The sequence below is a fragment of the Drosophila hydei genome, unplaced genomic scaffold (assembly GCF_003285905.1).
Source record: "Drosophila hydei strain 15085-1641.00,03,60 unplaced genomic scaffold, DhydRS2 tig00000149-arrow-pilon, whole genome shotgun sequence".
Taxonomy (NCBI): domain Eukaryota; kingdom Metazoa; phylum Arthropoda; class Insecta; order Diptera; family Drosophilidae; genus Drosophila; species Drosophila hydei.
In genome coordinates this window covers 948,253-972,766 of record NW_022045678.1, presented here as the reverse complement: position 1 = coordinate 972,766, position 24,514 = coordinate 948,253, and the positions used below count along the sequence as shown (strand labels likewise).

The 24,514-nt window shown below is 38.7% G+C and overlaps 1 protein-coding gene across 1 annotated transcript in view; it reads left to right on the top strand.

Moving 5' to 3' along the window:
* The first annotated feature begins 1,481 nt into the window (after window positions 1-1,481).
* LOC111602263 overlaps window positions 1,482-24,514 on the top strand; it is a 42,535-nt gene continuing 19,502 nt past the window's right edge. The window contains exons 1-3 of the mRNA XM_023319258.2: window positions 1,482-2,302; window positions 17,839-18,159; window positions 20,882-20,987. Coding sequence (XP_023175026.1) covers window positions 17,883-18,159; window positions 20,882-20,987 — 383 coding nt within the window. The 5' untranslated portion in view covers window positions 1,482-2,302; window positions 17,839-17,882. The remainder of the gene's footprint in view (window positions 2,303-17,838; window positions 18,160-20,881; window positions 20,988-24,514) is intronic.

The window sequence follows — 24,514 nt, the reverse complement described above, 5'->3', positions numbered from 1 at the left end:
GTCGAAATATTCGAAAGTGACAAAAGTTGTTCACTTAGATCTCTGTTCATATCAAAAAACAAACACACACTCTATGTGTGTGCGCGGGTGTGTGTGTGGACCAATCAATCAAACTGGGCAACCGTAAAGCGCGCCACGATATCATCTACAACAAGTGCCCCTCAGACATAGCTCTCAGACTCTATCTGAGAGTTTGTATCGCAAACAAGGCGTCATAAATCAAAGCGAGATCGCATGTTGCTCTCCCTTTTGCTCCCGTTCCGCGTCGCCCCGTATCGCTCTCTCTCTCTCTCTCTCTTACCATCTATGCCATTGGGCTGGCGGCAAATCTCGACGGCTTTAAGCTGCTTCTTAATGCCTCATTATGACAAGTTGCGGCGCGTTACGCACTTTATAGCTTTGTATCTGTATCTGCGCTTGTCTCTTGTATCTTGTGTGAATATCGTGATTAAAGTGATTTTAAAATTACTGAGCAATCGGCGGCTGATGATAACAATTTATATACACTTAATGTTATTATATAAAATGTTTATTAAATATTAATTAATATGAAGAGCAATTTCTTGCTGATAACAGCGCAACAAATTGTATCTCGCGGATAGCAATACAAATCAACAGTTAGATGCGCTGATTGTTTTGTTTCGCTGACATGCCAAGATGTTCCGCAACGGAACGAAATGGCAATGAAAACTCTACTACTAGTTAGCAAAGAGAATGACGGCCTGATGTGCTTATACAGAAGAGAAAGGCAGAACGGAAGCAAAAAAGGGAGAGTTTTGCTGTTAGGCAAAGAGAGAGATGAAGAGTCGAAGTTTGCTGCGAGCTACAGTTACATTGCACAGGTGAATCGGCTAAAGAGTCCAACATAGTAGTAAAATATTTAAAAAGCAAAAAAAATTGTTAAAAATTAAAAAAATAAATAAAAAAAAAAATTAAAAATAATAAAAATCTTACTTATTATTTTTTTTTTAAGTTTTTGGAACTGAATTATCAAATCTATCAAATGTAAATGAAAAATTGATTTATTTTTGACTACACTATTGTAATTAAAAAATTCAAAATAAACTAAATTAAAATAAAATCTTTAAAAAAATATAGAAAATGAAACACCAAATTTCTATAGAAAAACCTTTATTTTTAAGAAGCTTAAATGATTTTCTTTATTTTTAAAATAAAAGTAAAACTACTGATAAATGTAATATTAAAATATTGTTTGTTTACTTCTGGACTGCACAGCCCAATACGTTCCACAAACAAAACTCGCTCTTTACTTAAAAAAAAACCCGCGCTCTCTATGCCTCGTTCTCTCTCGCTCGCTTTAATCTCTGTATTTTGTTCAGCAGCCAAACGCTGTCGCTCTCTGTTTGAGTTCCACACTGAAGTTAGATTGTCGTCGTTGCTCGTTTACATGAACGTCCGTGTACGAAATGCGGCTCCTGAGCAGCTTTACAACGTTCGTTCAATTCAATCGCTCGTCAACCTTCGTTCGGCGCGTTACAACAAGCGAAACGGCAGCAGCTCAGCAGCAGCAACGGCAACGGCAGCGGCAACGACAACGGCAGTGGCAGAGATAGCGACAGCGGCAGAACGTTCGGCGTTGTTGCGACAATTCGGTCGGCAATGGTGGTTGCAACAGTGGAACCAGTCTCGTCCAGTTTCAGTCTCATCCCAACGTTCGTGACGGCAACAACAACGCTCAGCTCTGTGCAGATCGGCGACGGTTTCGGTGTTACGTGCTTCGCGTGAGTGTGCGTGTGCGAGTTAATGTTACCAGATACAAGATACTGTTAGTTGCGCAAAAGTATCTCAATGCTAGGCGAAACAAAATGCGGCACCTGTGCACCGGTCGGCGCCAGCAATGCAAGCCAAGTTCAATAGCCGTTAAATAAACGCCTCCGGCTGCCTGTGGCATGTAACTAAAGCCAAAAGTATTTCACAGCCGAAATGTGCTAAACATATCAAAACAACCCACAAGATACACAAGCTGCGAGCAACAGTGCAACAGTGCAACAACAACAGCAACAGAGTAATAATAAGATAAATCAAATAATTGCAACAGCTTCGACTGCATTTAATTTGCATTTACAAATCTATCAAAAATTGTGTTTAGCATTTCTTGATTGTGTGTGTGTTTGTGCAACGCTTTTTAACTATTATATAAAAAGGAAAATAAAATAAAAATATATACAGCAAATATAATAACTATACATAATATACCCTATATACAATGCATACAAGCAAAGGATACAATCTACAATCAACTGATTGAAAACATTTGAGGCGACAAATATTTTCAAATTAGGTGAGTGCGAGTGCAATGAAAACTAAACTTAAGTCGAAATGGAATGAAATAAAAAGTTAGAAAAAAATGTTCGACTCTTAGGCAGCAAAATAAATAAAAAATATTGCTTATTGCAGCATGTCTTTATATATAAACATTAAAATAAAAGTTAAAAATAACTTTTTATTGTCATAAATCTAAAATAGAAGTTTTAGGCTAAGTTAAATATTTCTTAATACAACTTTTTGTGTATTAAAAAAAATATATATTTTACAAGCGAATAAAAGATTTGCTATGAATATATACAAAATTAGAATAATAATAAAAGTTATATTATTAAGTCAATTGAACCTAGGCAGTTTACTTTTTAAAAGCAATTCAAATTGATTTATAAGTTTTGTTTAAAGATTTAAAAATTTTTAAAAATATTGTTTTTTATTTAAACTTTTTAAACAAAAAAAATATATATATATATTTAATACATTTGTATATAACTTAATAGAAGAACAGTGTATACTTTATATATATATATATATATATATATATATATATATATATATATATATATATATATATATATATATATATATATATATAAAATATTCAAACGCATATTTTGATTGAAACTTCAACAAAGAAAACCTTTTTCTCAGCTACAAAAAACCCTTCTGGCTTATATTAAAAAGCTATTTTTATAATATTAAGACTAACTGAATTGGTAGATACTTTGATAATAATTATAAAAATATTAATTAATTTATAAGATTTATATTATTATTTTTTTATTTAAAAAGTAAAAATGATTCTATTGGATTTAAAAAAAAATACTTAAAGCTAATTGAAATATTATAATCACTTTACAAAATGTTACAAAATATTCAGCAACTTTTTTGTTGACAAATTGACTTCATTTTAAATTATGAATTTCAGTTTTATTTCATATGTAATATTTATATGAAAAATGATTTTTTTTACTTAACTAAAATAAATTCAATATTTTAGAAAACTTTATAGATCATATTTATTGAGTTTTGATTGTTTGAATTAAATGTATTATTTATGTCGCATCTTTGACTCCAAGGTCTGCCGTAAATCAAGTCCGAAAAATAGAAACGAAGCACTTAAAGTCTCATTTTCAGTATTTATGACAACATTTTGTGACACAAAGTGAATCGAATGAATGAATAAATAAACAAATCATTGTTTAATTAAGCGAAGAGTGAATAAGAAACAAATGCGTAAACCTGAGACGGGTTCTCGATTGGCTGTCCTATTATATTTTACTATTGGACAACTTCGATCAAAACCTGTTTCGATTGATGAAGCTAACAAACCGAATAAATAAAACTGTTTTTTAGTGCAATTATGAGCAAGTCGCCAGGAAATTGCCTTTGATTGCAAATAGTTTTAAAACACAACTCTTTCGGCTGCGGCATGTGGCATGTGGCGTGTGGCGTGTGTGGAATTCAGTGTGCCACACTGAACATTAATTAAACACAAATTAACAAAAGTCAAACTGTCAGCGCGCCAGGCCAATCAAAATAACCTGCTGTATCTAATGGATACGAAACAGCAGCCAAACGGCTAAGCAGGTCAACAAAAAGTGGGAGAAAAACTGAAAACTAGAAATGAATTTTCTTTTCCATTTTCTTTATCAGCTGGCGCAAGATCTTTTAGGCTGACACGACCTGCTTATCTGGCATCCAGCAGATGCTTTGTATTTGTAAGATACGAGCTACTTTCCCACTACAATTTCATAATTAAAGTGGCTCAGATCTAAAGCTAAGCATAAATGTGCCCATGAGTTTAGCCAGACCAAAGATTAGTTTTTATTGAATCGTTTGCGTGTCTCAATCTGCCGTATACATATCTAAGATATTCAAGCTGCTGCAGCTACTGCTACTACTGCGCATGCATAATTAATTTCGTGTAAAAATCATAATTACAGCAATTAAAATTTATGTAAACAAGTTGGCAGCTAAAGCACGTTGGGGCTGCCTGCCTGCAGGCGCCATTGCGGCGCAATCATCATAATAATCTTCAAAACTTTTCCTCATCTTCTGCCTGTGTATATACAAAAATATATACACATATACATACATATACATATAGCATATCTTCTTCGGTTGTGGTCGATTTTATTAGCATTATGATCAAAGTTTTCGTTATCTTGTTTGCTCTGATGCTATTGTGCTGGACCTTGATAGGCAACGAAATAGCTTAGCTAGAAAACTTTGCGAAACTCTATTGAACAATGCATATAATATTCATACATAATATTTAATGAGTGTGTGTTTCATTAAACATAATAATGCTATCTATTAATAGAGAACTAAATGCTAAAGTTAAAAGAAATATTTTCATTTTTTTGTTATCATGAAACGAAATTAATTTCGACTTGGAGTTCACAGAAATCAACTCCAACTCAGCTTCTAGTCTAAATAATTTTAATTAATGCCTACATATGTATATTTGTTTTATTTACTAATAATATTTATGTTATACACAAAAGAAAATTCTTTGTTCTAGTTGAAACAACTCTAGAATCTCTAAGATATTTCATATTATAATTTAAGAATGAATTTCCACATACATATTTATGTTGTTTATGATGTTTAATATCATATTTCATATGATGCTCTATAAATATTGTTTAAATTTTACATTAATTTTTATAATTTCATTTTGTACTCTCAAAACAATATTTTATATTGTGCAACTATATTCAAATTTTATTTACTCATATTCTTCAGATATATTCAAAATTTAATTTAATAATTCATTTTACATTTTTTTAATATTTATTTTTATTTTTAATTATTTTATTCATATTTAAATCATATTCAAAATTTAAATATAGAATATTGCTCAATTTGTATTCAAAATATATGATAAATTTTATGCTCTCAAAATGAAATTTCATATTCAAATGCTTCAGACATAAATATTTATAAGCTTTGAATATGATATTTGATTTTATACTCAATAAACAATAGTTTTTTTTTCATATTCATAAATTAAAGATATTATTTCAATATTTTATGTATGTTTATTTTTATATTCATATTTATGTAAAATCCCAAATTCAGTTAATATTTAATTTAAATTCAATAAAATTTATGTATTATTTTATGCTTTTGAAATATTTTCAAATACTCATAATTCTTAAATATTCCTCTAAATATATCACATTAAATTTAATTTTCTGCTTTCAACTTCATATATTCTTCAAATACATCCCAAATTTATTGTGATGTTTGAGTTTTTATTTCATATTCAGATACAATTTCAATTCGAAATTTTGCCTAATTTTTGGTCTCCCAAAAGTTACCGATGCCGCTGACATTCAGAACATGTACCTGGCTATTCTTAACTTCAGCCAACTTTAGCCTGTCAGAATTAATGGATTCTTTCTCTCTATCTAATGCTTCTGGTCAGAGCAACACTTCCTGCCTTGAGTCCTCCCACAGACTCTGGCAGCGGGACAGTTGAAATTTATGCTCATCATGCACTGAGAGTATGTCATGCAGCGTGTTGCTTCGACAACGTCTGCCCACATATAGCTCCATATGTATGTGTGCGTGGTATGGGCCACCGAATGGCCCCTGGGCTGTATGTTCTTCTTTAATTAATTAGCATCTAACTAAGAATAATGTTTCCTGCGGCCGACTGTCATAACTTGGCCGGCAGTTTATTTGTTGTTGTTGTTGCTGCCGTTGTCGGCAAAGATACAAAAAAGATACCAAGCTACAGATACACGACTGCAAAGATACAGCGCAGCACAGGTGCCACAATTTCTACTATTTGCCGGCCCCTCAGCACCTCTGCAGGCAGTCGTGCATGGCCAAGGAAAAGAAACAGAAGGCAAACATTATTATATTTTTTCTTTTTTTTTTTTTGGGGCAGCCAAATAGCTGCCACGCCCCCACCCTCAGAGCGAGCTGGCATTTTTTCCTTTAGTTTCATTCTTGTTTTTATTGTTCGCCAGGTTTTTTTCAGTGCTCTGTGTTAAGTTGTAAAAATGCAGCTAAGGGAAATTATTTCTTGCGGTCGACGTCGACGCCAAAGTCAGCGTCTGGTTGTGAGAAAATTTTCAAGTGTTGCGGCTCATAAAAGTAGCCACTGTATCTATGTGTGCTGCATGTGTGTGTGTGTGTGTGAGTGAGTGTGTCTTAGCATGTAGTTGAGAATTTTTTCATGTAACGACTTGGCGCCAGCTTTGCTCTTGTTTTGCCCCTACAGACGTTTCTTCCACTTTTTTTTTAAAGGCGAAACAACTTGAAGTTTTCCACAGTTCGCTTTGGTTTTGGTCGTAGCGTGTGGGGCGCTTAATTAGTAAAAAAAGTGCTTGTTAAAGTATCCCAAATATTTCAGGCTGTCAGCAGAGCTTAGAAAATGGAGCACTAAAAGCATTTTACTTTAAAAAAAGACTAAAGCAGACCAAAGGAAATTACTGTATTGGACAGACGTGAATTGCAGATGAACAAATTGGGAATTTGTCAGTTTTAGCAGTCCAACAAAGTTGTATTTTTCAATTCTTTAATTATATTTATGTATATAAATTAGTTCGGTTAAAACTAAACTAAAATAAACTGAAAACATAAATATATATATTCTTTTAAATAAAAAAAGCTAAAATTAAATTGAAGTATAAATATATTCAAATGTAATTATTTTTAAAATATTTAAATTAAAGAAATTATTTTGATATATTTATATTTTATTATTTATGATAAATAAATAAAAAACAAACTTGAAATTAAATATATTATAGCGAAATTATTGTCAAAATATTTTAATTAAAATTTGATTATTATTATTATTATTATTATTATATAAATATTTTATTTTTTATATAATAAATAAAATTTTAGAAGTTTTAAATGATATATGTGTTATATTTAATAATTAAAGAAACACTTTAAATATTAATACATTAATAATTATTATTTTAAATATTTAAAATTTTATTTATTATCTGTAATAATAATTTTAATGATAATTTTTACCCAAATGTTATTTTTTCTGTAAAAATGTTAAAATATTAATGAAATTGAAAAATTGTTTAAAGATATTAATATTTTTTATGATACTCAAGATATTCATATTGAATATTTCGTATACTATTTATATGCTTCTTCAAAAGTTCAACTTCATTTGGAAAATTTTTCGTGCACTTTAGACTTCTGGCAATCTATCATTTATTTTTGAAATAAACCCAAATTCTTAGAAAAAGTGTTTTAACTGTTCAAAAATTCTTGATACATTTCTGGTTGATTACTTTGAGCAGAACAGTTTAACCCTTTTCTGTGCTTCCATTTGATCCAGAAATTGGTGCTACAACAGTTGGCACTTAACCCTCGGACTGGCTAAAGAGGGTTCGCTCTAATTACGCAAACATGTTGCCCATTTCGGGGAGGAAGGCAAAATGGTAACACGGCCATCCAGAAATGACAAGTTCCATTCGAATATTTTTTGACACCTGGCGTGCGACCCATCACGATATACACTTGGGAAACGGGCGCTATATTTGCATAGCCGACTAATGTGCCCGAAAGGGGCGTGATGTGAGCTAAGCAGTTGCCGCTGGACTGGACTAGACCGAATGGAACCGGCTGTCCCCGCCCCTTATTTTAGTATCTAACTTCGCCGAGTGAAACAAGTTTCGTCAGCCTGGTATCTGAAAACAAATGTGTTGACTGTGAAAAATTACTTTGCATGTATGACAAAACTTTTTCAAAAAATAAACTAAAGCCAGATAACAGCTAGAGAGTAACCGAGAGGGTGTGTGTGCACAGCATTGATTAATGAGCCGAGCTGTGCATAAGGTTTACTCCCAAAAAAAAAAAAGAAACAGAAATTAAAATAAAATAAGTTTGTGCATTCGCCAACTTAGAACTCAATTACCAAACCAAATTTATTTTGGATGAGTCTTCCCGCATTTTGATGGATTCGTAGGCTGGGTTCGTGACCCTGAGTCCAAGCAGAACGGGGCGCTAATGACGTTTTATGATTTTGTGATGCGTAAAATGTTGTGTTTTGCTTGTGACGACAGCGTCTGGCTAATTTCGAGCTGCGACTTGCTTGAATGCCTCTTACGAATCGAATGCGTCCACTGATCAAACAACAAAGCACACACTAGACATGCTCACACATACGTACACATGTGTGTATGTGTGTATGTGCTTATATGACAAAGGACGGGCTGGGCAGCAAATGCGGGAAGTCGTCAGCGAGCGACTCTCAACTTGATGAGCGGCGATTCATTTCCGCTCAACGTCTCAGCGCTACTAAATACAAATTTAATATGCCTTATATGTAGAGTATGCGTGGCACTACGTGTGTGTCCCCTGCTCCTTGGCTCGTTCTCATTGCCCGCTCGCAAATTTGCGCAGTGAACTGTAACCGAAAGTTAATTAGCTCAACGAAATCGTCGCAGTTGCATTCGCATCTGAGTCGCTGGAGGGGGCCGTCCATGTGACGAATTCAGTGTCTCTTTCATATAAGGTTCGAGTGTATCACAGAATATCGAGCAACCATGTCATAAGGGTCGACCCGTTGCTTAGATAGCGATGCAGCTCAAAAGGAAGTCAGTCGCTGCGTGTGAAAAGCAGGGCTTGGCTTTGCTGGGAATCTTTGCGCGATAATTGTGTTTTAAGAAAGAGGTAATGGACGAAAGAATTTCTTATATGAATACACATTTCAATGGAGGTTTCACTATGCAAAGACTAGATCTTAAGGGCACTCACATAGGACTAGATTTGGTAGAAATGAGAGAAGAGTCTTTATTCTAGTATTTATTTGCTCCCAAAACATTAAATGACATTAAATCTTAATGATTAAGATTCCTTCTCTTCATATAATTTATATATAATCGTTAAAATTGTCTCATATTTGGATAGCAATGCCTCTCAGTAAATACCTCATTCATATTTCGTTTACATATATGAAATTCTACTGCAATTACTGCAGCACAGCTTGGGTTCTTTTGTGCATAGCCAGCTGCATATTACGGTACCGCAACAAAGTAGTCATTTAATGCCCATTACCTTATAAAAACAATCAGCTAATAAAGCCTTCCTGCAAGCGGCAGCAGCAGCAGCAACAGCAGCCCAAACAAGCGTTAAATTTTATGACCACAAAACCCACAACGAGTCAACGTTAACCCGGCCAGCAACAGCAACAGCAACAACAAAAATAGCCAAAACAACAACAAAACAAAAGTTTTCAACAAGCCGCCTTTCCGGCTGCCGATAGAGAGATAGAGAGAGAGAGAGGGGGGCGTATGGGCAACTGTGTCACAATTGTTCAGTACATGATTTCTATAATCAAATGGCCCAAGCCGCTGCATGCCACGCCCACACGTGCAGCAAACAAACTTTGCCTGCATTACGAAATCAACAACAGCAAATTAGAGGCTATTTGCCTAATTGCGCATCATTAGACGACAGATGTGCACATGAAAGATACTTTTTGTATCTGAAAGATACATTTTGTATCTGCCGTCGAGTAGAGGTCGGCGTTGCCGCTCACCTGCTCGCTGCGAGCTTGAGCTGCTTGTTGTTCCTCTCAGTTACAGTACGCGTCATAAAAATTAATCAAGCGTTGCTAATTTGTCTGGCTATGCGGCAAGGCGAGGCTTTCCACTTCTCCTGCCCATCATCATTAAAAACATGTGAAAACAATGAGTGTTAACGGTACACAGCGATGAACCCGCTGCCTCGCAGCTGCAATTGCTGCATACGAAAATCGATAGAGCTTGAGACGACTGGGCTCAAAGTCTGTACCCACGTACCCACATGTCCTGGGCCACGCTTCGTTGCTCGGCCTAACGATTGTCTGTGGCAGCCCAGGCCAGGCCAGGCTTATGCCCTGCCCTGCCCTGCCGCTGTGCTGGCATTTTGTCTCGTCACTCGTCTGCCTGTCCATGTGCTTCGCTTTTGTATGCCTTCCTGTCAATCAGCGCTTTGTTGTTGCGCCCGCCTGGCAGCCACTTACTACTGCCTCATTGTCAATGTCGTCGTCGTCGTCATCGTCATCCTCGAAAATATTTTTACATATTTTTATTTTTTCTTCTTTTTTGGAGCAGCCTCGCATATAATTCATAAAAATTCCAGCAGAGGGCCACACACATACTCATGTCGAGACTGCTGACAAGCCGCAGACAAAGCGATCCACAGGATGTGCTGTGCAGGCGGGGGGCGTGGCTGTTGAGCCGCCTCTACCATTGACAGTTAAGTGAATGCCCAGGCGAGCTTATCAGCTGTGGCTTAACAAGCCGTTGAGGGATGTCGCATGCCCATAGCCTCATCCCTGCCCCCAAAAACCCTTTGACTGCTGCTTCTTTGCCTTGCCTAACTCCTGTCCATATTCATATTCAGCTAAAATTACTTAAGAGAGAGAGAGAGTTTTATATATGTATTCATTACTTTGTCATACAGCTCCTTACCTGAAACTTTCTTTAATTTGTCGCTCTACTGCTGTCCATATGCTAGCATTTGCCGTTATTCACTTCCTGTTTTTGCTGAGTGACATGTGACGACTGGCAGGGCGGTGCTTCAGAGAGCTTTGCTGGCTGCGCTCTTATTCCCTGTGAAACACTTTATGCAGCACTTAGCATGCATATATACATACGTGTGTGTGTGTGTGTGTGTGCATGTGTGTGTGGAGTCAAACATTTGTCGCATTCTTTTCAAAAAACTCGACTAATTTGATCCCCAGGCGCTGCTTGGGCTCGTCTTCGTTCTCAGCACTGTGATTTGCTCAGGCTGCCAAAGCGTGAAGCATTTTTTCGCAACCTTATGACCTCCCCCGCACACACACACACACTCGCATTGGACGACCCTTGAGCACTCATACAGGCATAGAAATTCAATATTGCGCTCTATGTCTATGCTAATGAATGGCTCGCGGTCTGTGAACCTGGTGGGCGAGCAGAGGGACAACGGCGCGGGTCGCAGCGCCGTTGTCTCGTCGCGCCTTTTTATTTATTTTTCCGGCTTCCTGTTGCGAGCGACGCTTTGGCTCGCTTCGGTTCGACTCGGTGCGCCTTTTTTTGTTGCCTCTGCTGCCTTTTTGCGGTTTGACGCAGCAACTAAAAGTATGCAACACTTTTTTCTTTCACTTTTCGCATGTTGCTTTTTGCATATTTAATGGCCGGGCACAGACAAAATGGCGTCGAGTTTTTTTTTTAATTTTGTTCTTTTTTTTTGGTTTTTTGGGTATCTTTCCCCTGGCGCCGTTGCGGTTAGGCGTTGATTTGTGGGCGCATCTCGTGTCTATTTGCGGTCGGAATGTGGGCAGAGCATATTTGTTTGTTTTCGTTTCTGTTTCTTTTTTGGGCCTTGATGTGACTTTAATGAACTTGGGCACATGTAGAAAATCAATATGCACTGTGCTTAAAGTGCCTTGAAGCCTGTGCAAAAACTTCCTGCTTGGCTTTCAAGTGGCAGACAGACAGCCGCAGAGTCGCACAGTCAACAGTCAGCAGTCAAGAGACAGTCAGACTGTCAGCATAATAGAAGAATACATTTGACTAGAGAATGACAGGCGGCAGCTACTTGTGTGCCAGGCAAATATATACACATATACTGAAGAGGTATAAATATATATAGGAAAAAGTTGTCAACTGTCGCTCGTGTGGCAGCTATGCAAATTTTATTTTAGTATTTCTTTTGCTGACTTTAAGCCAGACTGACTTGGCTCGCTGCTGCTGGCAACACACTTCACTCTTTCATTACTTGTGCTCACTTGGTATTATTAAATCATCAGATGTGTTGGCCATCAAATGCGACAATAGTCACAGAAATCGCGCACAGGAGTCAGCGTTGCTGCTCTCTCTCTCTCTCTCTCTCTTGTTGCTGTCTGCGTTGTCATTTGATTTGATTACAGCTGGGTAAATGCGTCGAGGCGTCTTCACTGCTGCAACTGTCTGCCTGGCTTGATGGATTATATGACGCTGCCGTCTGCTGCTGGCAAACAGCCCGCATGTTGTGCTTTAAGCCGCCAGCAGCAACCACGAGCTGCAATCGCAGCCAATTTGTCTAGCTATCAGACACCAGCTCCAGCAGCTCCAGCCATTGCACCAACTTCTAGCTACAACCCATTTAAATGCTGCACAGTTGCTCGCTTGATTAGCGCCGCTGAATTGACAGAAATTGTCACAAGCAGCTGACACGCCCATTCTCGTGCGCCCACTCACCAGCCCAATCCGGCCTCCCACAAGCTCTTTTCAGCACGCTCCACAATTTGCGTCACTTGTTGTGCATGTAGAAGTTGCATTAAGTCTTGCCTGCCAGCGCCCTGCGCTCTGCCTTCATTTGCTGCATTTTTCACAGATAGAGACAGCCAGCGAGTGAGATGGAGATAGAGAGAGAGCAGCCGTCACGTCAATTGCTTAATTGATCAATTTAATTTGACACTCATTCAAGCACTCGGCGCGGCAGACAAGATAAATATCTTTTGCTCCCGATTTGCAGCTCGACTTTTTTCGTTTGTTTTGTGTTTCGATTTATGCAAATTGTGTCGAGCCATGTGGCCTACAATATATATATATATATACGCACACATTCTATATGTCAGTCTCTGTCTCTCATGCCAGCTTCATTGATGTGTTCTACTTTAGAAATGCGTTTTTTTTCTCTTCTCTTTTTTCCATGAAAACTGCGCTGCGTTTCATCAATTAATCAATTTGGTTCGTTGGCATTTTCGTTGCGGGCATTTTTCAATTGTTGTTGCTGTCTTCTATTTTCGAGTTAATCAGGAAGTCAGCCCAAAACACAGTTTGATGTTTAAATTTTCAGCACGCGGGTACGCAATTTGTTTAATTCTTAACAGAGACACACACAGATTTAGCCGTGAGGTGTGTGTGTGTGTGTGTGCGTGTGTTGACATTTCAAATGAAAACTCTTTTGATTGATGAGCTGTGTCTAGTTAGCTAGATTTTTAAATGACTAAATTGGGGCGTTTTATGAAAGGAAAATGAAATTTGATAGAGAACATGTGAAAAGGTAATTGAGATTTCTAGCAAACTGTTAAAGAAAGATCAAATTTAGCTGAAAAGGAGCTAAAATTAGAAATCGTATTCTTAAATTTAACTTCTGTGCTTCCTTTACTTCTTGGAAGATATACCAGAAAGTATATAGAAAGGAAATGGCGGAAGTTCTAGAGCTCTAGAGCCTTTTCAACTTGTCTTTAGCTTGACTTTAAGTGTCGAACAGCTGTAGACATTTAGCCTTTCCTTGAGTACAAATTTCAATTATTTCTCTTTAAGATAACTCAGTCATTCCTGCTGCTTTGCTATGTACGTCTAGTTGGATACTCTAAAATTTTATATGGCTGGGATAATTTGTATAACATTTATTCAAATGTGCAGGAGCTGTAAAGGAACAGACTCAGCTCCAGCCCAGCAGTTGGTTTGGGTAAGTCGGGCATTCCCCACTCTGATGATAAATCTGATCTAGATTTATTAATTGCACATTTCTATGCTAAGATTTATTGTACGATAATATAATAAATTAACTTTAGAAGTTGGGCAGGGTACATGCAAGTTGGGCATTCTCCTTTATAATATTATAATAATATATTATAAATATATATTATAATAATATATTCATATATGTATATCTAGATTCATTAGTTTCATAGACGAATCGGCAAAAACTCTTTAAAATTTTTATGCTAGTCCTTACTATATTTACTCTAAAATTTGGGCAGGGTATATGCAAGTTTGGAGCTCTCTACTTTTTCAACTCTTCACATTTAACTAGATTCATAAGTTTCAGGAAAAACTGTTCCAAATTTCTATGCTGAGCTATTCTCACTCCAGAAGTAGGTTAGGGTATATCCCAGTTAGGCATACTCCACTAGAGCACTACTTCAACCGTATATAAATATACTTCTATCCATCTTAAGTTCCTGATTATTGCAAAATCTAAAAGTAATTTAGTTTCCATCGAACCATGACCCTTTCCCGCTGATTGCGCTGCTGCAGCTGGTTTTGCAAGCGGCTATTATATCACAATTTCATCGACAGGCCAACTGTGAATTGACTTTATATACATGTGTACGTAGAGTATATGCGGCTGACGCCTCTATGCGCTAAAGTTGGCTGACCATTGGGCGATAAATCTTTTATGACAACCATTAAAAATGCACTCGCTGAGCTCAAATTGCTAGGCTGGTTCTGCCAGCAGCCACTCGGGTCCGAACGCCTGGCCTAATGCCACTTTTAGAGCCAATTGAGCGTGTAATTAACTAACTGTACATTTCAATTTATGAAATATTCGCGCGCTGCAACGAAAAATAAAAAACAAACAGCGCGCCGCGTATTTGCCACAAAACGTGGCAAGCATCAGCCCGCAGCACTCAGAGCGCTCAAAGCGCCGCCAGGTGCAACAACGTCCAACTGGCTAACCAGAAGGCATTGCCACGCGCTCCTCTCGCTCCAGAGCGAGTGTCACTATTAATTTAACCTACATTGTGTGGCAGGCAGCGGGCAGCAAGCAGCAAGCAGCAGGCGGCTGCCGGATACCTAGATCGCTGCATTCGTAGATCGCTATTTCAGTGCATCGTTGCGGCTGCGCTGGCTGCTCTGGCGCATATGAAGCACAGCCAGTTAAAACTATGACAGGCAGCATTTGTCAAGCAGCGCATTTACGAGGCCAAAAGAGTTTATTGGCTTCATGGAGTCGCCATCTGCAGACTGTAATTTTTATATTTCTGTATTATTTTTTAGCTTTGGCTTACTTTAGGTTAAAATCTATAAAAAATATTGAGAGCTGCCAGAACTAAACAGATTTTTTTACTTTTATCTGATTGAGTCTTAGAATTATTTGGCAACTCTAAAAATCTAGAATTTTCATCATCTAAGATCGATTGCAGTTTATTAAATTGACTTGAAATTTGTAAGCTAAGAGAAGTTCTAGCTGCTACAACTTAAGAGTTAGCGCAACATATTATCAGCATATAGAAGATCAGATCAACATATAGTAGACCAGATCTACATCTGGTAACTTTAACTGTAATAAAAACCTAAAAGTATACAGAGTTCAGGCACAACTTTCGATAATCTCTTCAGTCAAGGCCGATCTCGATAAAAAAAACCTCTCTGTTTAACTAAAACTGATTCCACTCTTAGCTGTAAACAGGCATTACACAGTTGGTTACGCTTGAAGGCAGCGTTCTTCCTTATGTCTTTCCCTGCTGCAGTTGAGAATTTTCTAATTTGTTTCGGCTGCGTCGAGCGTCAAAGGCTGCCGCTAGGGCCGAGGCGAAGTACCTGCGCCCTGCGACGTTGAAAGATGAGCAATTAAGCGCTGAGTTATTGACAAGAGTCAAGGGAAAAACCAACACACACGCAGAGTCGTCTCGGAGCGGGTGTTGCTGTATCTGCTGCAGCAACAGCAGCTGCCTCGGCGTGACAAATTGCCACATGACGTTGCCCATTTCCCATTTTTTGCATGCATGCACTTGGTGGGGATATATTTTGCTGGCCGTGGAGGAGTCATCAGGCAGTCGATAAGGTTGCTCAGGTTGCCAGCTCTGCCAGCCAGAATGGACACATTTGTTAGATAAACATCAGCGAAGGAGGAGCACAGCGTGGCCATTGGCTACACGTAAATTGAGCCGAGGATCTCGTTAGCTATCGAGGAATGCAAAAATAAATATGCCAAAGTAAAGTTTTGGTAATATTACAGGAGGCAGCTCGAAAGATGGATGACTTTACGGAAGAAAGGAAGAAAAGCTATAAAGGAAAATGTCTAAATGCATGAAGAAAAGTTTGACTTGCTCAGAGAAGGAAAGTCCAATGGAACCAGATAGAACAAGAGAGAATTTTCCCTTAAGCCAAGTCCATTTCAAAATCTTAGAACCTTAAGAGCTATCCATAAGCTTTAAAATATACCTTCAGGTAGGTCTCTCTTTCTGTCGAAAAGGCACCTATCATAGGTAGCTGCAGAGCTCTGCTATATAGAAAAATAGCAGTCACTTGAGTAGTCAAGTTTTGAGCTTTAACTGACTCTTAACTTCAGTTGGCTGTCTGAATGGTTCTCTGTGCAATCTGTGGCTGTCTGCGGAATTAGAAAGCACGTTTGGTTATCGCATCATTTGGCTTTAACTGTGAATGAATCTCAAACTCAATTGCTGCTAAAAAGCCGAAACAACAACAACGTCTTCGACAGAGGCTTCCACTGCGACTTCGACTTCAGCCACGACTACAACTACGACTTCGCCTTCGAGTTGAATGAATGCAAAGTGAATGTGCGTGACGATGACGCGGAGGAAGCCGGCCAGCAAAAAGTGTAGCCGCAGAGGGGAACGACACGTCGTCAGCGGATGCGGCGGTATGTGCGAGTGCCCATGCCAGCCCACCTAATGCCGCCCGTCCACTCGCTCGCTCTGACGCTGTGTGGCTGCCTGAATGACTTTGTGCTTTTCATTTAACATTATTTTGCAACAATTTTGCCAGAGCCGGAGACGCAGCAGTTGGGGCAGAGATATGTGAGCCATAGAAAGCGGCCAAAAGCAAACATGTTGACTGCCTAGTCACAGGCGAGCACTCCATCTCTCCTCAGAGCAGGACGGCACAAGCCAGTTTCCGCTTTAATTTAACGCTGGCTTACAGTTGAAGAAGAAGCAGCCGCATCATAGACCCCAACCCGTCAGCTGGCGCAGCAATTTAAAGCAGAAGCTGCACTGCCAACAGACACCCTGCCCAGACCCGCCTCCAAAAGCTGTGGACGGACCAAAATCCAAGTCAGCCCACTTTATGACATGGCCGTAAGGCGGGCGGCCAAGAAATTTATTTAGTTTATGCAAAGCGTGCCGCACAAAATATATATAAAAAGCTAGAAAAAAGGGCAAAAGGTAGCACAAAAGGCGACAGCAGATGAGCGAACGTGCCAAGCTCAGCTAGTCGCAGGACCTGCAAAAGGACATTCTAGGCGCAGTCCAACAGCTGCTGCTGCCGCCTCTATGTTTGTGTTTAGTTTGCAAATTTCTTTTGATGTCTTTTAATTTTAATGAGTTGCGATGTGGGCGGCGTCGGCGACTACCCTAAGCAAAACTAATTAGAAGCGAAAGCGGCTTGCACCGAGAGCCGCGCATACGTAAACTGAATGAGTGTGCGTTGGCGATGAGAAGCGCATAGAAAGGCGCTTGGCTGAAATGAGCTGCCATTGTTTACGAGCTTGAGATAAAGTTGGCAACTGTCAGGAACATCTAATCAAGCTACAAATGCAATTAGACAGGCTTTGAGAATTGCAGAGAAGGGCGCAAATGGGTTTTTTCTTAACCAATCATTGTAATGGAAATATGATTTTTTTACAGAAATTCAAGTAAAAAGAAAGGAGTTTATATAGAATTTGTTTGTTGAGAATTGCATAGAAAGGCAAAATAATTTGTTTTGACTGCGTGTATTTAGGCAATAAACAGAAGAACATTATTAGAACAAACTATAAGCAATTTATATTGAAATTTATTTTTAAAATAAACCATATTTATATTTAAAATAAAATATTAAATACTAATACATAATTCTCTTCTTTCCTCTCTTGCAGATCTCTAGGCCAATATCAATCCATTATCAATTTTTCGCAGCAGAATGACGCACAGTTTATCAGCAAAGAGTTTAAACAAATCTAGCTACAAAATGTTCTCCCGCCAGTGCCTTTCCAGCTCCCCACGCTCTAGCTATTCCCGCTCAATACCAACAACAATCACATCCCCATCATCATTGTCATCGATATCAGACCAGAGTCGCGTTCGGCCGACAAGAAACTGGAATGGCAATGGCAACTGGAACCTTAGCCTCTTGGCATTGATCATTGCCAGCGGCTGTTTAATGCTCAATACGCCAGCAATTGCTGCTTTCGATATTGGTGAGTAGACGTCGAATCGTTTTATCTGACAAATCAAACTAAGTGAACTCTTGGCTCTGGCCAGCCAAAAGGTGCGCACATTTATCAATTTGCCGCTGCTGGCATCATTAAAGTCGAAAATGGCTTTATTTTCATTTGATTCAAATGGCACTTGGACTGGGCTTGGACGGGGAATTGCTGCAGTTCAAGCAAAATGTATTTTAATTGACATTGAAAGCACATTTTTATGTGGCTCATCATTCTCTGGGGCAGCGACAGGCGGCACAGTTGGTGGCTTCTGGCCAGCTCGCCATGGGGCGTCCATCTGACAAGGCACAGACTCAGCCCCAGCCCCAGCCCCAGTCCCAGCCCAAGCTCTCTCTCTCCTGCTCATTAATTGGCATATGGACATTTTTATGCAGCCTCTAAACTTTTGTGCAGAAATTTCCAATACAAACACACACGCACACACAGTAGTTGCCGTTGCTTAATGAAGCCATACTGTGGTAGTAGCAATGGTAGCTGGTAGTTGGGGTCGCTGCTAACTTAGGATTATGGCCACTTTGAATGGCCCTGGCATGTCAGCGGCTCATAAATTTCTATGCTGATATGAGGACAGGCCGCTGGGGACATTGTGAAGACTGCCTGATGGACTGAACAAAAGCTAAGCGGCATGGGAAGACTTTCAAAGCAAACGTCTAAGACGCAAATGCGCTAGCATTACAATGCCATAAATACACATACAAACAGACACACATACACATATACATACGGACATATCATATGTATTTAGTACAGACAAGAAAAGAAAATAATTTTGGAGAATGCAGCTATGGATTATACTCGCAGAGAAGCTAAAAGGTTGAGCCATTGAAATAAAAGTGTTAATTTGTGTAGCACATATAAAAATGTAATAATATTATTAATATTAATAATAAAAATATCTTATTAGCAAAAATATTATTAATGAAGAAATTAAACAATTTTCTAACAAATTTTCTGGTAAAAACTTTTTTATAAAATAAAAAAATATTTGACTAAATTTCAGTTCAGTTTTCTATATCAATTATTAAAAAAATGTTAATTAAATATTTAGATTTTAACTTGCCTCAAAATATGATTTCTCACTAAATTTCAGCTCATTCGCACTACTATTATTATAAACTATGCTCTTAAAAGTTGTTATTAAATATTTTATAAATTCATTTATATATTTTTGATTGAGTCAATTAAATCGTTTTACATACCTCAAGATTTTCATATCAATTTCGCTCCGTTCTATCTGAAATGAAAAGTAAAGAGAGAGAGAAAGAAAATGAATTTAATTTATTTTATAGTTTATCTTGTGAGCTTTGCGAATAAGTTTTCTAGTTTCCCAGTTTTCTAGTTTTCTATTGCGTCTGCTATTTATGTACATTTTCCTGGAGTCGACCTCAAGTTTTCATGCCAACTTTCAGCTGTCGTATTGCATAAACAGAGGCGTCTCTGGCTGCCTTTGTCTTCTGGTCTAGTAAATCAAATCTAAGCCATAATATTTATAGTTAATCAAGCAAGCCAAATACATAAATACGAATTTATAAACATGTTCGAAGGCAATACTACTTCGCTTCTAGACTGCCTTCAATATTTGCACTTTGGACCCTTAACACCCCCTCCGCCTCGCCCAAAATAAAAACACATAAGCAAATAAGCAAGAGGAAGTGCCTTAGTTGCACCAAGTTCTTCTTGTTGTTGTTGCTGTGCCAGACACATTGAGTTGAGTTAGCAAAACATGCAACAATTTTCCAAATGAATACACTTGCAATATGCAGTTGAAGGCAACGCAATGGCTTCTGACCCGAACCCAGCCGACTCGACTCAACTCGACTCGACTCGACTCGACTCGGTCCTAGATCTCGGCCCAGCCTCAGTTTTCAGAGTTTTGCAGAGCAGCTTTCAGTTCCCATTAGCATTGCCAGCTATCAAATGCAATCAAGTGCGAATGCAAAGAGCGATTCGTCCAGGTTCTGTGTGTGTGTGTGTGTGTGTGTGTTTATTTATAAACTTCTAAACGAATGCACGCACCTTGGGCAGGAGCCAATGCAGTCGGTATATTGAGCTGGTAACTGGAAGCTGGTCCATGCTGTGCCTGTGCGCAACAAAAGTCATGTCAAATCAGTGTTGATTCTGGCGAAAATGTCAGCAGGCAGTCAGACAGTCAGCCAGTCGGACAGCCAGCTAGACATCTGTTGGTGGCGGCGGGGGCTCCAGCTGCAGCCTCAACTTCAATTCACATCAAAAGGCTGGCTAGAGCTGGGGCCAGCTGGGGATGGGGTCTGCAAAATGCAATCGGTAGGCAATAAATTAAGTAAAGTAGTTGACGTTCTGCCCGGCTTGGCTTGACTTTGGCAATGATTAAGTGTTTGCCTTATTTAAAAAGCAGATAGTCTCTAGCCGTATGGGAAAGTGATAGGCCCTACCTCTACCTACATACACTGGCCGTCAAAGCCGACATAAATGGCACTGGGCGTGCCCACATCCAGCCGCCATCTCCTTCGTTCAAATGTCAAAAAAGTCAAATTGACGCTTGACTTATTTTGATAGATTTTATGGGCGTTGCCTCAGCTCCACTTGGCATAGCTAAATTTACATTTAGCTCGTCGCTGCGGTCCATGCGAGCTGCAAAGCGCATCCATCATTAATTAAAGTTGTTTCTTTGAGATTTTCTAATATTTCTTTTTATTTTTCCTCTCTTTTTTTGCAGCTACATGCAATGTGCCTTTGGGCATGGAATCGGGCGCAATTACAGATGCTCAAATCACAGCTAGCTCAGCCCACGACACGGGCTTCGTTGGGCCACAACATGCAAGGTGAGTTTCAGTGCTAATATATTAAATTTACATAAATCAAATACAAATTTTTAGACAAGAAAAAATTGATAAGAAAAAGTTTTAAGATCAACAAAATTTATAAAATGTAAAGAATTCAGACTGATCTCTAGATCTAAGAATAATGATACGAATACGATTTCATCTAAGTATAAATATTTTATTTTATTTTTGACACTTCTTTACTTAGTCAATGTATCTTTAACTGTTCTTTTATTGCCCAATTGGGAGAAGTTTCTCTGCTTTGCACGCACTTAAACCTCAGTTGCCGCAGCTACTGCCAGGGCTTCCCTCACGCCCTCCCTCTCTCACCCTCTCCCTCTTCATCATTCTCCTACTACAGAGATTATTATGAACTCTGCAGCGTGTTCGTTTAATTGCTCAGCTTTAGTAGACAACTTCATTAGTGCGATAAGACTGAGAGTCTATAAAATCGAAATTCGAAATCTTTGAAGCGTCAAACTAAAAACTAAAAGAAAAACAAAAACAAAAACAAATTTATGTTATGACACAAACAGTTGTCGCCATCATCAAAATACCAAACAAATAAAGAGTAAAGTTTTTGCATATCTGAGAGATATATATATATATATTTATATTCAGTGTTCAGCTAGCGCGCTTTAAGAGATATCGGATTTGGGTTTTGGGAAAAATCTGTTCGGAATCGCTTCATGAATATGCAGCACAGCACGAGCAGCCGTTTAATAGCTGCCCTTTTCCCTCTAGTCCCCCTTACTAATTAAATGCAATTTCAATGCAAACCGCAAACCGGTTCACAAGGCGGTTCAAGCAAAGGGCAGAAGCACAGAAACTAAACTCAACTGAACTGAACTGAACTGAACTGAATGCATTTGCCAGCTGGCTAGACAAGTTTAGTGATTTCTTTCTGTTAGTTTGAGGTTTTTCTCGCTTTTTTTTGTTTACTTTTTATTGACGCATTTTTCTTTTGAATTGAAGTTTTATGCGTCGGCCAACGTATGGGGAAGTGTGAGGCAATGCGGGTCAAAAGATTGGGGCGGAAGTTTTGCAATCGCCCCAGCGTTGGCTCATTGCAAATGATTGATGACACCATCAAGCGCTGCATAGCTGTATAATTAGTATAGGATATCAGTGGGCATACTACAGTCTATATCTCTATAAAGTAAAGCACTCATTCAAACCATAAACATGTCAATTACCACGTGAGTTACGGCAAAATCAATGCAAACATCGCATCTTATATACTTGCCACAGATTCTGGCTTTGCTCTCTGTAATAATTCGCTGCGTCTGCGTTTATAGACATGCACTTAAAAAACACTCAAGTGCAGGGCTGGCTGCCAGTGAGACAAACAGGCAGACAGACAGACAGACAGATGGAGAGACGGACACACACCACAAAGGCATCATTAACATTAACCCTTTATGGCGGCACTAAAGTAAAACCACAAAACGATGCGTGATGAGCACGTTGAGATAAACAAAACAATATATATATATATACATACACAAATACATATATACACACACATATATATACAGTTTTTTAGCTCCCGCTGCCGCTCTTCATTTGCTTTTTGTTTTTGTCCAACTCGGATTAACTGGAATTTTTACTAAAGAGCTGCGCGCGTAAAGCTGAACTTACACAAAGCTAAAGACAATGTCGGGAATTGGGCTCAGCTCAGGGCTTGGGGTTAAGGTCTGCACACAGCATTTGATATGTTTTTTTCTTCTGCTTTTTGTTGTTGTCCAACTCTGCGGGCTTTTAGCTGTTGGCCAATGGCAGCCGACTGACTCACCTGAGTGGTCGTGCCTGGTGGTTTCTGCTGGTGCTCGTCGGATTGACAGCGCAATGTGGTGCAGCTAAGTGACTCGAAATTTAATGCCAACTGAAGCAATGTATTTATTATGCTACTCCTGGCGAGTTATCTCCAAAGAGATTTACCACAATTTTAAGTATGAAATTTGTTTGAGGTTTTTGATTTGTTTTGTTCTTTGAAGTTTTTGATTTGTTGAGACTTGATTTATGTAGGTTTGAACTACATTGCTTAAGCCACATTTTATTTATAATTTATGTAGATTTAAATAGTTTGCTTAACAGTTGTGTTCTTAAAAATAGAAGTGCTGAACTACAGAAAATATAAACCAACTGCTGAGCTATTATTTCCTTTAAAAAATAGAAATATTCCTACTTTTTGCTTAGAATACAATACAAAGAAGAGAATTATAACAAAATCAAGTTAGAATTATTTTGTTTTTAAAGATTTTATAAAGCTGCAATCGGCTGTTCATAGAAATAGTAGTGCTCTGCGTGAGAAGTCTTTATGCAATATATTTTTATTCACTCCACCAAGGCTTAGTACAACTATAAACTTCTCTAAGAGTCAAACTCCTTCTCCACTGAATAATATTTTGCAAAAATCATTTCACTCTCTAACTCAAATTGAAAGACTTTTTCCATGATTTTTTCACGTATTTGCACATTCTTAAATTTTTGTGAAATATTCTTGGTAAAGCCCTACTCGCTGGCAGCCTTTCACCTTAACCAATTCGAGTTAGTTTAACCCAATGACTGCTGCATAGCGAAATCAACTCTTCAAACTAGCTGAAACTTTCTTTTGTCTTTTTCTTCCGTGTTGTTTGCCTCCCTCTCTCCCTCCCCTCCTCCCTCTCTCTTGCCACCCAGTAAGTCCAATCAAGCGCAGTGCAATTTGCTTAACTAAAGTTCCAGAGCCATGCTGCAAAGTTCAAAAGTGCAGGCAGCATTATAATTTGTGGCTGCCGTGCACTTAGCTAACCAGGCAGCTAACTAGCCCAAAAGCCCCAGCTCGCAACGAACTTAAAGTAATTCATTACAAAAAGGAGAAGAAGAAGAAAAAACCGTGCACTTAAAACAAATCACGCGCATTTGCTTACTGAGCGGCGGCGGCAGCGCCCGCCCAAGGCCCCAAGATCTGTGAGATCTGAGCCCTAAGCGGCCGCAGGGCTAACAGGATGCGAACATGAACGCTGATGCAGTTGACGTTGAGGTTGACGTTGTCCATGTTGGTCGGTCGTCTGTAGCTATTGAATTACAAAGATTAGTTTAATGACAGTTGGCGCTGTTTGATTTTCATTACCTCGCCCAGCGACCAGCGGCCGTCGGGCCATTAAATTTACAACCTCTTACATATTAAAGAAAAAAACATACAGCCAAAAGGAATGAGAGAGAGAGAAAGAGAGAGACAGAGATAGAGAGCAAAAGGCGCTTGATTAGAAGCCAAAGCCAGTCCAAGTCCGAGTCGAGTCCAGTGCCCGGCAGGCAGCAGTTAGTCAGTCCATCAGCCGCTCGAAATGAGCAGCCGACGACGGCGCAGATTGTTAACTTTGGCAATAACAATAATTAAAGTCAAGTTGAAATGCACATAACTGCGGATATTAGCATTTTAAATGATGTTTATACGTATTTCACTCCGATTTGCTCTCTGCTCTGCTCCGCTCTGCCTTTGGGTTATTTGCGCAAGAGCTACTGCCCCAGCGAGGAGGCGGTTG